This window comes from Abramis brama, assembly GCF_963993115.1.
Source record: "Abramis brama genome assembly, chromosome: 8".
Lineage (NCBI taxonomy): Eukaryota > Metazoa > Chordata > Actinopteri > Cypriniformes > Leuciscidae > Abramis > Abramis brama.
Genome location: NC_139970.1, coordinates 32501779 through 32519093, shown reverse-complemented (window position 1 = coordinate 32519093; position 17315 = coordinate 32501779). Strand labels below are relative to the sequence as shown.

Sequence of the window (17315 nt, the reverse complement as noted above, 5' to 3'; positions counted from 1 at the left end):
CTACTTCTACACCGTAATCATGAAATCAGAAGTAAATGAATGTGGGCTTCAATTTCCGTGAAATACCATCGTAACACTTTTCCGCCCCAGACACCAATTCCATTATAAGGATTTACTCATAATCCCTTTGAGTTCCCTTGAATAGTTTCTTAATACATTGTTTGTTTACAGTGTACAAGTTGCGTGAGTGTGAGTAAAATGAGTCATGCATCTGAAGATTACTGTCTGGACTTTGTTTAACACTTACCTCCAACTCTATGAGCATCATGTCATATAATAATAACAATAATAAAGAAAATTATTACAAACCAAACTTTATGTGATTTGGCGCATGACTCACACATGACCACATTTCCCTAAGAAGTGCCTGTTGGGTGAAGACATATGGCTACTTTAAATTTCCTAACAAACTACCCTTTTAAGGGTAACAAAACAAACTAACCTTTTAAATTTTCCAGACAGAAGCTGAGAAACACTGAACACAAGTATGGAAAACATGTTAAAATAATACAACTTATTTATTAAACCTTAAATACTCTACAACATTTAATACACTTTAAAATGTACAACAGCATTGAACTGCATGCTAAAAGTGATGGGGAAATGTCTAGGTTTTGTCATCTGAAGAAAAAGCACTCAATTATTCAGTCTTACATAGCCTAGCCTACTGTATAGCCAACATATACTACTTTCAATCCTAAAGTAAACTAACAAAAATACACTAAAACTTTAGAAGATCATTTTTCTAGAAACATTTTAACACTTTATTCATTATCCAACCAATAGCCTAAATAAATTTTTTTAAAAATTACATTCAGTGATTAAAATCAATCCTAAAATCCTCTTTAGCGGAAAAACCGTGGCTAAGGATCATTTTAATATTCATCAGCTAACCGAGCCTTCGCCGTTGAAAGCCAGTGTGATCATATTAATATTAATAAGCAAAGCCTGTTGCCCTGCAACGTCAAATAAAACGATGACGTAGCTTTTGATGTACGCATGCGCAGAGATGCGGAAGTCGGGGGCAGGTTGTTTGTTGGAGTGAGAACATATGGACAGGTAAATAAAGCACCGAATATGAATCTGTTTGTGCTTCATCACGACATTCACATTATAATAGACACATTGTAAATATTCTCTCTTGTAACTGGACGCTGCACTACTTTTTTTATTGCGTTACGAACATCAGAACAATCAATATCGAATTGCACAATGTTGGAAATGTGATGATCCACATCATTGCAAATCCTATTATTAATGTGCGTTATAATAATGTAGTTTTATTTATTTAAATAGTTTTACAAAGAATGTATATTTCTGTGTTTCTAAGATCATAGCAAGTCATTATCGTCTATAGTTATTATTCATTTTGTATTTTGATGTTTATAAACAGTGCTGTACTGAAAGATTTGAATGTCTTTGCCTTCACATAAGACACAATGTTCATGTTCCTTCCATTCTGAACCATCTGTAAACACTAAACCACAATGTTCCATGATTTCATCGCTGCATGTTTTGATGGTTGACTCATAATTTTGCTTGTGAATCATGTTGAAAATAAAGCACTAGATACAGAAGGCGGCAGGTCTTGACAAATTTGATAAATTAGAGACCAATCTGATTTAATATTTCATGAAAACATATATCATTTTTCAGTGTTATGAGTGTGGTTAATATGATTGTCTGATGTTTTCTCAGTGATCCTGTTCATCCTCCTATGACCAGCCTCAGCTCACGTTCTCCATAATGGCCCGGTCCTCTTCCTCCTCCTCCTCTTCTTCATGCCGCTGCTGCTGTCCCTGCTCGCGGCTGTGCTCAAGATCTTCAGCCTACACTTTGGCTCTGGGTCTGGGTTTTGTCACCTTGGGAACCAGTCGTATCCTATTACTAAAATTCTCAGCCAATGAAGGTAACATATTACACCACCATGGAGCAACTCGATGTATGATTCCTTACCATAATACCATCAATAGATAACTTTACTTTTTGCAATGTAGAGAATTTTAAATATTGTTAAATCTGTCTTTTTCTAAATTACAGAAAACAAATATGACTTTCTTCCTGCATCTGTGAATTTAATGGCAGAGGCCATCAAACTAGTATTTTGTTTAGTGATGTCAGTAAGGGTGATCATTCAAGGTGAGTCAGATTTGTTGTCCTAAAATACCATTCCCATACCATACTCATTAATATACTAAGCTATACTGTATATACAGTCTGTTGGATTGTGATGTATGTCATTATTTCAGCATATGAGTGATTTGTTATGGGACTAGAACTATTGCTTTTGTTTTCCAGAGGGCCGCTCTTATAAAGATTTGGGATGTTCATCTGGTGCCTCTTTTCTCAGCTACCTGAAGTGGTCTGTTCCTGCATTCCTCTACTTCCTTGACAACCTTATAATCTTCTATGTGATGACCTATCTGCAACCTGTATGTTGGATTATTAAAAACTTTTAGTGATTTATAATATGTTAGTAGTGAAATAACAAATTTCATTACATTTACGTTTTACCTATATAAAGAATAATAATAAAAAAAATCTTCTGACATTAGTGTAATTAAATTAATTTAAAAAAAAATACATTTATTTATTTACACTACCGTTCAATAGTTTGGGGTCAGTGAGATTTTGCATATTCGATATTGATTGTTCTGATGTTCGTAACACAATATAGTTTGATATATAGTCAGTGATATATTTTTTTAAATGGTTTGGGTAGAAGTTTATGTATTTATTTGATTAAAAATACAGTTAAATCAGTAATATTGAGAAATATTATTACAATTCAAATGTTTTCTTTTTGAATATGTTTTAAAATGTAATTTATTCCTGTGATGGCAAAGGTGAATTTTTAGCAATCATTACTCAAGTCTTCAGTGTCACATGATCCTTCAAAAATCATTCTAATTTGCTGCTCAAGTAACATTTATTTGGGAGTATTATCAATATTATTTACAATTTTTTGTGTAAACCGTGTTACATTTTTTTAGGAATCTTTGATGAATAAAAAACAGCATTTATTTAAAATATAAATAACATTAACATTATAAATGTCTTTACTGTTACTTTTAATCAGCGATGAATTTAATGAATCATTTTTTCTCATGTTTTAATAGGCTATGGCGGTAATGTTTTCCAACATTGTTATTTTTACAACAGCCCTTCTCTTCCGAGTTGTTCTGAAGTAAGTACTGGCATTTCTTGTTATCTATCTGTTATTCTATCCTTGAAATATATCCGTTGCTGACTGTTCATCCTTTGGCCTACAGGAGGCGCTTGTCTTGGGTGCAGTGGGCATCTCTGTTCATTTTGTTTCTGTCCATTGTGTCGTTGACCACTGGCAGTGGTGACCAGCATGCCATCGCCATACATGGCCTCCACCCAGCCAACATTTCCACCCCTTCCAACAGCTGTCTGAAATACGCCCATCCCGAGCTAAAGCATCAAAACCATAATGAAACGTACTGGCGTGAGCTGTGGGACAGTCAGCTCATCCACAAGCTGAACAGCTTCGGCCTGGGTTACGTCCTACTGCTGCTGCAGTGCTTCATCTCTGCGCTGGCCAACATCTACAACGAGAAGATCCTCAAAGAGGGGGAGCAGCTCGTGGAGAGCATCTTCATCCAGAACAGCAAGCTGTATGTGTTCGGTTTGATCTTCAACAGCCTCACGCTGCTCCTGCACTCTGACTATCGTGAATTGACGCTGCACTGCGGACTCCTCTACGGCCACAACATCTTCTCCATCGCCCTGGTCTTCGTCACAGCCGCTCTAGGCCTGTCGGTGGCTTTCATTCTCAAATTCCGTGATAACATGTTCCACGTTCTGACGGGTCAGATCACCACGGTCGTCGTCACTGCGCTCTCTCTCTTCCTATTTGACTTTCGCCCATCGATGGATTTCTTCCTGCAGGCGCCTATAGTACTGCTAGCCATCTTTATCTACCACAGCAGCAGACTGAAAGATCCAGAGTACACTCTGCTGCAGGAGAGGCTCAGGGTCATCAATGGAGAGGTGTTTGAGAGGTCAAGAGGGGTAAGGGTCAGATATAGACTTGCTTCATTTTAAAACGTTGGTCACTTACAGCTAAGCTAATCATTTGTTTAATTCGACCTGTTCGTTTCCACCTTAATTTTTGAAGTACACACTGACAGTTTAAACAAGGGGCTCTTTGTAGAGGAGATCTGGCAAACTATAATCTGATTAAGTGTGGAAGAGTAAGAAACCGGAATCCTTATAAAGAAAACGTAATTTGGAGGAGCAAAGCCCTACCTTAGATTATTGCATTATTTAGATCAAATATATCATGCAGCGGGGAATTCTATTAGTGGCTTGTTGGCACTTCTTATAGAACGCATTCTTCTGAGACGCTGCCGAGTGGAAAAGACCCGTTTTTTAAAAGTTCACTTTAACTTCTTTCTAATTTGATAGCATTTAAAATAGCCGTGAGACTGCGCAACGTTCAAATTAAGACCCCCGTCTAACACATGTTTACCTAGAAAAATGACTAAAAAGCAACGTGAGAACCAGCCCTGCTTGTTTCAACAAGCTACAAAGTTCCAAACGAGTTTGTGTTGTCCATTTAGTAGGGGCCGGTTTACACAGAACGCATTTGTGTGTGTTTTTCAGGTCTTTTTTAATATAGACATTTGCTAGATGGAAGTATTTGACTGGTCCTTTGCTTCTCATTGCCTTTTTGGTGTCTCACTTGACTGCCATTTATTTTAAATGCTGTCAGGTTAAAAAAAAGGTAATCTATAATAAAAATATAATATAATTTTTTTTTTTTTTTTACAATTCTTATTTTTTGTGTGTAATATTGCAGTATTTTTTATAAATTATTTATTAAAATCCATGTGCCTTCATAATCTTTTATCAAAATAACTTCCCTTCCTCTTGCAACAACGTCTCTTCTCTTCTCTAATGACGTGTTTGCAACAATCCAACGATCCAATCATTTCCCCATTGACAAAATCAAGTCCCACCCTCCATTCTTTCTTGTTCGAGAAGCCGGTATACGTCACAATAGGAAAGAAAAGAGTATCGCAACTTCAGGTGCATGCCGACTTTAAATGCAAAATCGTATTCTGTATGAACGACCCCATTATTTCCAGAACATATAGTACTGTATGAACCTTTTTCATTGGATCTACTGTATCATCTATAAAATCACTAAAAGCTGTAAAGTTTTTCTGTACAACTACAGTGGTCTAAAAAATGATGCATGTTGTATTTCATGATTGTGTGTCATGTTTTTATTCTAGGATGGGGAAGAGTTGGAGAGGCTTACCAAGGCTAACACAGAGAGTGAATCGGAAGAAGAATCTTTTTAAGTCAGTTTTGAATCTCTTTAATTATCATGTAAATATTCTGGAATCAGCCTGTGTATATGTATAATGAATGACGAGTGTTTCAATTGCGTGGAATGTCTAGTGTTTAATACTGTATATTGTCCTCTCTTACAAATTGTTTGTATAACCATTATGAGCATGTTACAACCTCAGGAGGTTTTGTGAAATTATTGCTTTCATTTTGGTTATTTGTTAAGTTATTTGTTTCTTCATAAAGTAGTTGACTGTATGTCACAAGGTTACAATGAAGGTATTAAGGTAAGAGGAACTCATTTTAATAAACAACTCTAATGGGAACAATCACATTTCAAAGCATCATGTATAATGTGCCATACTGTGGATGCATGTTGTATTTAATGAAATATGAAATATTTGGGTTTTTGGAATAATAAATTCCACATTTTAATCATATATGCGCAAATAATTGCTTAATACTGATATTTTGTTGCAACTGCCAACATATCACTGACCAGCAGAGGGAAATAAAGCAAAGAAAAAGTCAAAGTCATAGTTTGACATAGTGCTCAAGTAGGATAAGTAGGCTGTATCAGCACAGGGCCTTCATAAAATAAGGGAGGGAAATTCAATCATCACATAAGCACATAATTCCCAACTGTAGTGTACACCAGTTCAGCTAAAAATGGTCTGCAATGTTTAGAATGTATTATGACCAAAGGCATTTCAATATATATATATTTTTTATTGAAATTAAAGCACAATTTATACGTTTATAAATAAGACAGTGCTCTTTAAAAATAGAGTAACAATACATAGTTCAACAAGAAAAAGCAGGTTGTGACCTTTAAAAATGATCACTTCGTATAGTGAATACATTCAATAAATACAAATGTTTCGTCAACGTCTTTTATCTACAAAAGATTATGTCCATAGGGACAGATGTATAGCAGATAAGATGCATCTTTAAATATAAATATATCAGCTGTATACGATAATTATAAAACCAGTTCAGAAAGGAAGTTTTCAGTTATTTCTTACCATGACACTGTCTTATGAATGTTATAAACCCTAATATCCATAACCCTGATGATAGCCATCCTGATAGCCGTGGTGGTAACCGTAGCCACCGTACTCATCTTCTGGGCAGCGCATGCCTAGAGACTGCTGGATGGCCATTTCCTGTCTGCGGAGCTGCATGGAGTCGATCAAGTCGTAGATGATGGCCATGGACCACATGGGAGACGGGTACCAGGACTTGACATTTCCATCTTTTCCCACCAGCAGCATGGAGAAGTATTCAGGGCTGATCTGGAAATAGTTTCTAATGTCCCGCACTAGACTGGCAGATATCCCCTCACGCTCCACCGTTGCACTTCCTGAAACAGAGACACGTGTCGTGGGTGTCAGAAACAGGTGTGCACCATGCATGCAGATAAACAAAATATGGTGGAGATACAGGAAGTTCTGCCATTTGTGCACCACAAATTACTTAATAGGATACTGAACTTCAAAATATTTGATAGATTCGAGTTTGGTGTTTAATGCAAAACAAGTTTATTTAAAAATGTATTTGAAACTACACTGCCGTTCAAAAGTTTGGGGTCAGTGAGATTTTATTTTTTTTGTTTTTGAAACAAATCTTTTATACTCCCCAAGGAAACATTTATTTGATCAAAAATACAGTAAAAACAGTAATATTGTGAAATATTACAATTTCAAACAACCGTTTTCTATTTCATGATATTTTAAAGTGTAATTTCTGTGATGGCAAACCTGAACTTTCAGCATCACTACTCCAGTTTTTAGTGTCACATGATCCTTCAGAAATCATTCTAATATGCTAATTTGGTGCTCAAGAAACATTGATTTTTTATCCTATATATATATATATCCACCATATAATGTGGTGGGGAGGTCCTTCAAAATGGAGAAAATATGATTTCTTGGATGTTTAGTAACCTTTTGAAATGATAAAATAAATAAATAAGATATATTGGTCTACCAACTTTCCTTCCATTTATTCATCTTTTTTCAAAACTAAATAACACTGACCGTCTCTAAATGAAGAGCTTTTTAATATAGTAATACAAATCTTTGACAAAACATTTTCAAATAGAAACCAGATTTCATTTGATAAAACCAACATGTTTTTCATCAGATATAGCTTTTATCTTACATAGAAGACTTGAGTTCCAGCACTTTAAATACAGCTCACAGAATCACTGTTTGATCTTAATGTATCAGACAGACTGCTGATGCACAGGGGCCTGGGTGCCAATGAAGGCAAAGCTGTCTGTAGTTTCAACAATGATGGAAAATATGTAAACACCTGAGCCCTCTTTCATTTCTGTCCTGCAAAATATAATTCCTGTGGGAACTGTTTGGACATTTCTGAGCCCGGCCGGAGCTGGAGAGGCTGACTCATGCAGGGAGGCGCCTGAAACCAGAGGCTACTGGCTACTTTTGACTGACAAAAAAGCAGCCAATGTCAACACAACACCACTGCTCTCATCTAATGTGCTGATTAACCCTTAACACACTTACTAAGCACCTGGCTGCTGTGACAGCTACAGGTATGCTTTTCATATTTTCATACAAGTGACCACAATAAATAAGCATCTGGGTCAGCTGATATTTTAAACTGCTTTTTAAACCATTTCTACAAATGTTTACATTCACGTTAATAGAGCTTTTCGCACCACAAAGTCTACATATAACATTTTAGGAGCACTCTTAAAAATAAAGATTACTAAAGGAGGTAGAAGATCCATTTTGGGTTCCCCAAATAACCTTTAAGTGAACAGTACTTAAAATAACCTTTTCTTTCTTAGTGTAAAGAACATTTTACTAATCTCAAGAACCTTTTCCCACAATAAATAACCTTTTGTGCAGTGGAACAAATGAGGCCACTAAAGAACCTTTCATTTTAAAGAGTGTAGACGGAAGTTCAAATCTTTTTTTGTTAGTGTTTCAGCGGCAGTGGTCTTACCATTGATGGGGTAAAGCTCTAACACTCCTCCCATGTCTATCAGATCTGTCCCAACCAGCTTCAGTATTGATACATGGCGAAGACCTGCAAATCGACCAACACAAAAGGAATTGTAAGGTTAAAGTGTAACAGACTAAAATCTAAACACCCCTCTGAGTCTTCAAATGTTCCCCTGTTGACATTTAGGCTGTTTAATGGCATGTCTGTTGCTTAACTGTTGCTAATGGAATATGTGGGTGATGTATTAATACACAGAAATATTTCTCAAGTCATTTATGTTTGAATTGATTGCCAAATTCAAATCCTCTGTGGTAACCGATGTCAGTTTAAATGGAAGAGAATCTTGGAATGGAAGAGAATCTTTTTTTTTTTGTTCATGTCTTGTCAAACATCATTCTAAGATCTTTTCCAGGTCACATTCTGCCACATAATTTTTTTTTTACAGAGCTACATAAGTTATTGTGAGGTCAGTTTGTAATCTTATCTTACATGGGTTCCCTATGGTATTTTTAATACTGTTTTTTAAATAGCAGTTTAAAATGTATAATAAAATAAGGCATGTGGTTAACATTATTTGAAGACACTTTCACACCACCTAAATTATACACATTATTATTTACAGGTGACACAAATCATACGTCATGTGAAATATGAAGCAGCTGTTTTTTTTATGTAAGTTGCTAACAAGTTGTTAAATTGCTATTATTTACTATTTTATTTACAACTAGGAACATCTCTATGATTTCCACACTCATTTCATGTGGAATGGGCTTCTTCTGGACTAAGAACATGAGGTTACACCTCACTATTAGCTGTTCCAGGTGTGGTCACTGGCCTTGGTCAACACTTGGAACTGGCTAGAAAACAACTACTAAAATATATATTCTTGAAAATAAGTCAAATCCACCTAGTCTATGCAAAGTTATAATATAAAAAGGAGGTACTCAAGAGCTTGCTGCAATGATGGATAAATGCTTAGCTAATTACATGAGTTATATGCTTGTCAAGATTTCTAGGACAAGATACAAAATGGCAAACATTCACTGCTGTTGTGTCAAGCTTATTTAGTGGGAAACATTTCTGACTAAGTATCAGCGGGAATACACATTGTTCTTGGGAATAATACCAAGAAAAATTTCAAATCCATAACTCAGTGGAATTTATAAGAACTGGCTTGGTCTGAACTACAGTAACAACGATCTGTTTTCAATCTTCGCTGAGTGACAAGAGAAAATCAATGTGAGATATTATCTTGGCAAACTTGAGACATGAGAAAGAAACATATGCAAACCCTGCAGGTAAAAAGATAAATTTGTAGTAAGAGTCCCTAAAGAATAACTACCGCTGCAAAAATGTGATCTGGTAATTTTATCGAAATTCTCCTTCAATGACATCATATAGTTCAGTGATTATCATGCTTACCCAGGTTGCACGCCTGACTGGTCAGTGCATAGAGTTGTTGCTGATAGGCCCATTCCTCATCATTTGGTGCAGATATGACAAACAACCTACGTCTCCAGCGAAACCTATGCGATGATAGAACAAAATCATTAGATCAATGCAGGTGCGGATTAACGCATAGGCAAATCTAGGTTGTAGCAATGGGCCCACCTGGTCAGGCGGCCTCTGTTCAGCGGTTTTTGCAAATATTTTCTGATCTAGTTCTACATTACAAGTAATTCGTAGAGTTACTGGATGGAGGTTTTAAAATAACAGGCAATTGATGAGCACACAGCGCACATGCAAAATTTGACAATTCTCAACACAGTTGGATCAGAGCCCTGTCAATGCTTTGGCAATGTAAAGCCTTTTTACCATGCCAATAACGCTACTTGAATCTGAATTCGTCAATTGCTGATTGATTTGCAATGCAGAGATTTTCAAACAGGGGGAGAGACCACAGACCAGATTTCTGTGAGATGTACTTGACAGATTAAATGTAATCATATATTGAACATTTTAGATCTTACCTAACAGATAAAAAAAGTGAAACCAAACATGTTTGAACAGCTTTAATAAAATTATATGTCTGGTGTTGAGGGTTGGCATGGTCTGGTTAACTCTTGGTAGATTTTTGTAACTACACCATCTGACAAATAGATTATTGTTAATATTTTTACATGTGTTTTTCCTCTTTGTCTGTATAAAAATATATAAATAAATAGAAAAAAAAATATTTACAAATATGTGTGTGAAATGCTATGAATTGTATTCAGTATATAATGACATCTAAGACAGCTTGTGATGGCATAAAAGCACAGATTTAATTCTTTTGGAGATCCCCCTGTGAGCCCTGGCTCCAGCACAACACAATTTCAATGGAAAAAGCTTTACCTGGAAAGGAAGTTCTCCAATGATCTTGGCTTGTCTTCTTTTTTACACGTCACCCCATCACGTTTCTGTTGTTCCATCTCTCTGATGCGCGAGGAAAACGTGTCGATATAATCAAAAACAGCCTTCATTGCAATTGGCACTTCATAGTATTGCTGGAAATAATAAAAAGAGATATACAACTTAGAGAAATATGCAGGCTCATAGAGGGTTAGAAACCGAATACCTTTACTAGTAAGGGGATTTTCTCAATAGGTTCTGAGCGGCCAAGAATGCCGAACCTAAAATTATGTGTCAAATTGACAGAGCTGTGAAGAATTCTTGACATTTTTCTGCAAACCACAACAAACATGCTGTTCAAGCAAGAATGCAATGCAAAACTCAACATCCAATATCACATTTCTTCTGTGGAACTTATACAGACACCCATTTTATTATTGTGTTTAAACTGTATTATTTAATTTTATTATTATACTTTGTATTATTATTTTTTAATATAATTTATATTTAATATTTATTATAACACTAATATTTATACTTATTTATTATGTAAACACCTACATGTAATGCAAATGCTACATTATTTTATTTGTTTTATATTGACCATTACATCAAATACAGCTCATAAAGGCACTGAATTAAATTACTTTGGATGTTAAAACATGTTCTCATAACAAAGAGTACAACTCATTTACAAGGGCCGCGATGATCCGTTTTTATTTGTGGGTAATTTATGTATAGTCAGTTATGTCAACATTCAGCACTCACAACTCTATCTAAACTCTCCATGCCCAGAATTAAATCAGCATTTGTGGGTGTCTCTGAGGATTTTCAATACATTTTACTTTCTATCCACCTCCTGACTGCACAGTGGCTTCTTTGTTTATTCCAGCTGTCTGCAAACAGAACTCAGCTTTGCGCTGGCACACCTCACGTACCGCTGAAAAGCGCTGTGGAAGAAGAGAGCTTTAAAGCTGTGAAAATGTACTGCGTGTCATGTTACGTGTCTTTCACCTTCGCTTTCATGTCCAGATCTGTGAGGACCATGTAGAAATCGTTGTAGGTCATTCCATACTCTTTCCTCAGCTCTGTGATAAGATCCTGGTTCTCCAAATCCTCCTGTCTCAAACCTTTCATGGGCTTGTCATTCTCTGCAAAGACGCCACACAAAATCTCACAGACTGATCAACCAACCAGAGAGATAAATACAGAAGATTACAGATGGCTCCACAGTCTGCTAGTTTTGTTTTGACTGCAGTTCAAAGAGACATGCGTGTCTTTCATAACATACAGTACGGGGTCAACGCCGGTAGAACTCGGGACACTGAGGCCCTCTGCTATATGAGTAGCCCAATGCTGTTCTGCTGTTTATCTAAACGGAAAATCACCAGACATGCAGTCTTTTAATGAATTGCTGCAGGCCTTAGGGATGGTTGCTCTGTGTGTTTATTCTGGGAACATGGCTTCCTTTGCTCTAAAAGAGACAGATAAAAACAGAGCAACTCATGTGAAAGACCCTCTTTAGTCTGTGGAAACTCTGCGGGTGCATTAAACAGCACGGGAGGATGCGGCCAACCCAAAATATTTGTTTTCCTTTCCACAAAATCCAAAGAATTTCTCACTCTGATTTCTAGCGGACAACAAAACAGATGGTTTAAGGCACTCCACTTTCAGCACGGGAGGTGAACTACAATCAAAAACGAATCAAAGCGGAGGCAAAATGGTATTTCTTCCTATAAACATTGGGTTTTCATTAAATATGGTCTTTATTTATCTCTCAGGGCAAAAATAAAATAAATAATTCCCTACTCAACGACACTAGATAAACAACAACTAGCAATCTTAATATAAAATATAAATAACTATAATTTTTAAATAATAATGATAAAACGAAACAGCCTTTCTGGAGAGTTACATCATAGAAATTACAAACGGAAAATGAAAGATTTGGTTTAGCCTCAGCAGTGCTCCTAATTATATATACCGACCATAGCCACAGCAGAGAACCTTTAATTGTGGTTCAGGAACCGCTGATCATACAGTCAGTCATGTTTCCTTTCTAGTACCTCTGATGCTGCACTGGAACCAGTCACAGTGAGCTGGCAGGCTATAAATGCTCAGAACGTGCCAGACAGATATGCGATCACAGAGAGCCTTGTGTTCACTTTAGAAAGATGATTATGAGCACCTGCTTTGCTTCTATTTGTCCATCATGTGGCAGCGAAAGTGACCCCTCACACAGAACCATGTGACACAGTCCAGACTGATGAGTATATGGAACAAAAGTCAAAGCAGTGACTCATTCAAAGGCAGTCCAGATTATGATGATTTCATTATTATTTCACAGCATTTTGTCTTAATGCTTGTAGAATCTAATTGTGTGACGTCTGGAGAATTATCAATAACAGTGACAACCAGGGCTGCGCAAAATCTGGGATTGAAGAATTGGCTTGATTCTGAAATGTTTTTTTAAAACTAGGCTTTTTAAAAAGAGTTCAAATAAAAACTATACGAATTTCAATTCATTTCAAATCTACTTTCCAATTCAAATTCTGGATGCAATTCTGCAACAAAAACAGGAATCGAATTGGAATTTAAATGGCATTCTCAATTTAATTCTGAATGGCGCAGGTAGAATTCAGAGCGAATTTTCAGATAAAACTCTGGTGTATTAACTTTTGGAGTAGTGCATCAAAAATGTCGAATGAAGAAATTGAAAGAGTAGAGTAATCCCTACAAAACTGTCTTGCCAGCCAAGAACTGACTGCTGTTGCTGAGCTAAAACTCTCCAGTCAGAATATCAGCTACAAAGGAAACATACATTTTCCCATGTCTTGGATAATGAACAAGAGAGAATAACGTGCCATGGCAGACTCTGCTCCCAATCTTCCATTTGATTCATCTAGCAGCATTCCGTGGCACTTGAACAAGCACCATTCACTCCATTCCCAGACCAACCTTCAAGTTCCTTTGCTGTGAAGTTTTGTGTCATATGAGGTCATAATCTGGAAAAGTGCTTCCCTAACTTACAAGTGAGTGCCAACTGTTGGATAAAAGGCCCTTTTTGTTTGCCATACAATTAATAGCTCTAAATCTCCAGCATAAGAAAATGGCTTGTGTTTATCATATCCATCTTCGGCCTAATCATTCATAGCTGCATGTCACAGCTAGTAAAGCTCTCAAAGAACAGGAAACAGTTGTTCTTTTTTCATGAACGTTGCAGGATTTTATGATGGGTGGCTCAGTGGGAATGGATAGAATGCTTTGACAGGAACTTACATAACCTGTGCTTAAATGTCCATATGTCAACCATGACATGGATTCTCAGCAGTTACTGTTTAAGAATGAAGAAAGTAAAACAATAGAAAAAGATAACAGGAAAAATGCATGCAGTGATGAAAATCATCACTCCTATCATTTTGTAAGAGTTATGCTAACTGAAATGATGGTTGGTGGTTTGAAAAATATGTAAAAAATTGGCAAAAGTGGCTTACCAAGTTGATAATGATCTATCTTCATGGTGCTGTTTGTAAGTGTGCCAAAGATGGTGATGATGGAGACCTTTCTGATTGCCATCTCACACACATGTTCCAAGTATTCATCCCTCTGCTGAACATACATGTTGTTCTCCTCTGTTGGAGAGGTGATCAACTGAAGTAAAGAGTTTAAAACAGAAGAACAGTAAATAATATTATAATAAAGAAATCCACATTTCTAAATCAGACTACTTGCAAAGCTACTCACAATTAGTCTCCTTCTGCTTTCAAAATAGTCCAAAAAGGTTGCCAGAGCTCCTTTAGGTGGTGGAGGCGGCGGCGGTGGTCTCTTTGTTGGTTTCTGATACTCTTCTTTCTCGGGGATCTTTGAAACTTTCTTTCCATTTTTCTTACTGCCCTTTCCATCCTTTCCCCTCCTCTCCGCCTTGCCTGTCTTGGACAACTTTTTCTTCTTTTTATCTGTCTTGCCCTTGCCTTTCTTGATGGGCACAATCTCTTCCTCCTTCTCTTCAGGATAGCCGTCGGTGGGCCCGTCTACATCATATTTCTCCACGTAAGCATTGCTAATTTCCTTATCGCCATTCTTTTTCTTCGTAGGCTTAACTTTAGGTGGTTTGTGTTGTGTAAGTATAATGTTGGTATGTCTGTGGTTGTTTTCTTTTTTATCAGTGCGGTTGTCCCTGTATTTTGCTGTGTCAGCCTTGGTGTAGACGGGAAGTGTCGTGGGTGAGGTTGTCTGGAATCTGTCCCTTCCGTTGTAATAGTAGGGCTCGGCGGTGGTCTTGTGGGCTGGGATCCATTGTGGGGTAGTATGAGCTCTGGTCGTCCTTGGAGTGGTGGTGGCCCGCGTTGTGGTTGGCCGCGTTGTTGTCGTTGTTGTGGTGGTGGATCGAGTTGTAGTTGGGGGACGTGTGGTGGTGGTAGTTCCTTTGGTAGTGGTGGTAGTGGTTGTTGGTCTTGTTGGAGTTGGAGTTGTTGTTGTGGTCGGTCTTCGCATGGGTTTCCGCTCCTCTCTTCTCCTCTCTGTTGGTGGATCCATATGGGAGTCAGTGCTGGGGACACCCTCGACCACCTGACCCTCCACCCCAGCCCCTTTACACTTCTGCACAAAGCCTTTCTGCCTGACTTTCTCCATTTTTCGCATAGGCGACTGGTCGATAACTTCATACATCGCTTCCAGTCTGACAGGGTATGGGTAGCGCTCCTCTACCTGAAGCGTCTTCTTAAGAAGGACCATCCCAAACTTTCCTTTCTCTAATTTAAGAACGTTCATGAGCCTGGGAATAAGAGTCGTATCCAACGGCTCTTCCATCACTTTGCCTTCATTAGTAATGCGTCTGATTTTCCCACCCAACTCCCCTTCCTGGTGAAAAATGACAATCTGATGCACGTGCCGTTCTGCCAACTCACAGTAAACCTCTGGTTTAAGAAGACTCATCATCAATCTGTAGTAACCATCAGAGTCGTGGGGTGCGGAAATAACCAGCAGGCGATTTTTTCCCGCAAATGACGCCAATAAGTTTGGAGAACCGGCACTGTTTGGCATGCGGGATACTCTGGCCCTGGCTCCAGGTGTTCCATCATCTTGCTGGATTGGATTCATAGTCCCACCCTGTGCTGGTCTCCTTTGTACCAAGATTTTTCTGGATTGGACATTCCTGGTAACGTTTATACCTTCATCTCCCTGCAACTGCTGGCGTTTATCATTGTTCCATGAAGAAGTACGTGTTCTGATAATCTGCCCCTGTCGTGATTTGTTTTGTCTTGCTCGTCTTATCGACAGCAGTCTGAGTTTTGCTTGTTTATCGGTCGGGCTGCTCTCTGACACGTAAACAGCCCATGCAAACAGACACAAAACACCGAAACCAAGCATGTACCTTCCCCTCATGTTTGAAAACTTCAGAAACACTTAAGTCAGTAGAGAGATACAATCCAGTAAATAGTCATAAGATCCGATGTATTCTTATAGAGTTTATAATTCTGATGCTCAGTGCAAAACAGTGCAAAAGTTCATTAAAACCATCTTTAGATACTTAACAAACCAATACAATAATTTATTTAATAAAGAGAAAAGTTATATCGATCTTTGTTTACCTGTAAGTGCGTTTAGGAAACATTTGAACATTCTGCGCGAGGTATGGCTGATTCAAAGGAAAGGGGCATTTACTGCTGCCCAGCGCCAAATTTTCTCATCTCATTGTTCCTATATTGAAATACATATAATCCTTTAACCAACTGAAAATAGTTTCCATGAAGTCAAGCTCCGGTCCTCAAGTCAGTCTTGATAAGTTTGACACGCGCCACTTCAACACAATGCACGTCGCGAAAAATTCAGTCAGAAACACTTCCAAAAGTATGGAAAACGCTCTGTGCGGCTCCTTATCACTGGAAGCTTTGCCAGACATGTCAAAAAGTAACAGCACAGCAGCCTCCGTATCCTCTGACGAGCGCACGGGACCAACCCATGCAGCTGAGGGGTGCCAGTGCGCAAAGATTTACTCCTGTAAATGCAATCAGAATGAACCTCTGCCTTAAAACTGGCTCTCAAATTCTAAATATATGATGATCCTTTTGCGAGTGAACATTTCTTAAAAAGGTATGTATAAGGGTCCATTTATACTGTGTGAGAAATAGGCCTATAGCATCTAAATAAATGTCTTATTTTGTCACTGTTCTAAAGCCAAATTAAGCAAGTTCTTAAAATAGTATCTGGAAAATAGTTTTGATTAAAAGTTGGCTATATTTTGCCCTTCCCACTATTGTAGCCTAATGTTAATTATAAATCTGAAGGAAACATTTTCAATAAATATTGTTTCAAGAAAATAGTGCCCAATGAGCAAACTAAAGGTGACAATGGCGAGAATATGGATATGATTATGCCAAGACATGGACATAGATGTTGAATCTAAAATATTATCATGTCATTGCTCATTTTCAAGGTCGTTTATTTTGGATTGATACATTGCACAGATATTCAACAACTGGCAACCCATAGAAAATATCATGAAAAGCATGTAACTCTGGTAATCTATGATAGGGTCATATTTCATTCAGAGTAAAGAAAATAGCTTTAAATGCAAGTCTCTAGAGGATTGGGATGGGATCATATTTTAGAATATTTCACATTATACAGATTTTACATTCATAATCTTGAGACTGGAGCCTGTTCAGACTAATACAGCACGT

At 37.5% G+C, this 17315-nt stretch overlaps 2 protein-coding genes across 2 annotated transcripts; one reads left to right on the top strand and one right to left on the bottom strand.

Moving 5' to 3' along the window:
* The first annotated feature begins 980 nt into the window (after positions 1 to 980).
* On the top strand, positions 981 to 5765 carry slc35a5 (solute carrier family 35 member A5). The gene is made up of 7 exons (XM_084122058.1): positions 981 to 1059; positions 1699 to 1909; positions 2041 to 2139; positions 2299 to 2432; positions 3120 to 3187; positions 3273 to 4038; positions 5268 to 5765. The coding sequence occupies exons 2-7, from the start codon at positions 1747 to 1749 to the stop codon at positions 5334 to 5336; spliced, it is 1299 nt and encodes a 432-aa protein (XP_083978184.1). The 5' UTR covers positions 981 to 1059; positions 1699 to 1746; the 3' UTR covers positions 5337 to 5765.
* A 268-nt stretch (positions 5766 to 6033) lies between these two features.
* On the bottom strand, positions 6034 to 16562 carry ccdc80 (coiled-coil domain containing 80). The gene is made up of 7 exons (XM_084122052.1): positions 14377 to 16562; positions 14127 to 14283; positions 11647 to 11783; positions 10636 to 10787; positions 9724 to 9827; positions 8302 to 8385; positions 6034 to 6688 (listed from the first exon to the last, which is right to left on the bottom strand). The coding sequence occupies exons 1-7, from the start codon at positions 16015 to 16017 to the stop codon at positions 6381 to 6383; spliced, it is 2583 nt and encodes an 860-aa protein (XP_083978178.1). The 5' UTR covers positions 16018 to 16562; the 3' UTR covers positions 6034 to 6380.
* Positions 16563 to 17315: the final 753 nt, after the last annotated feature.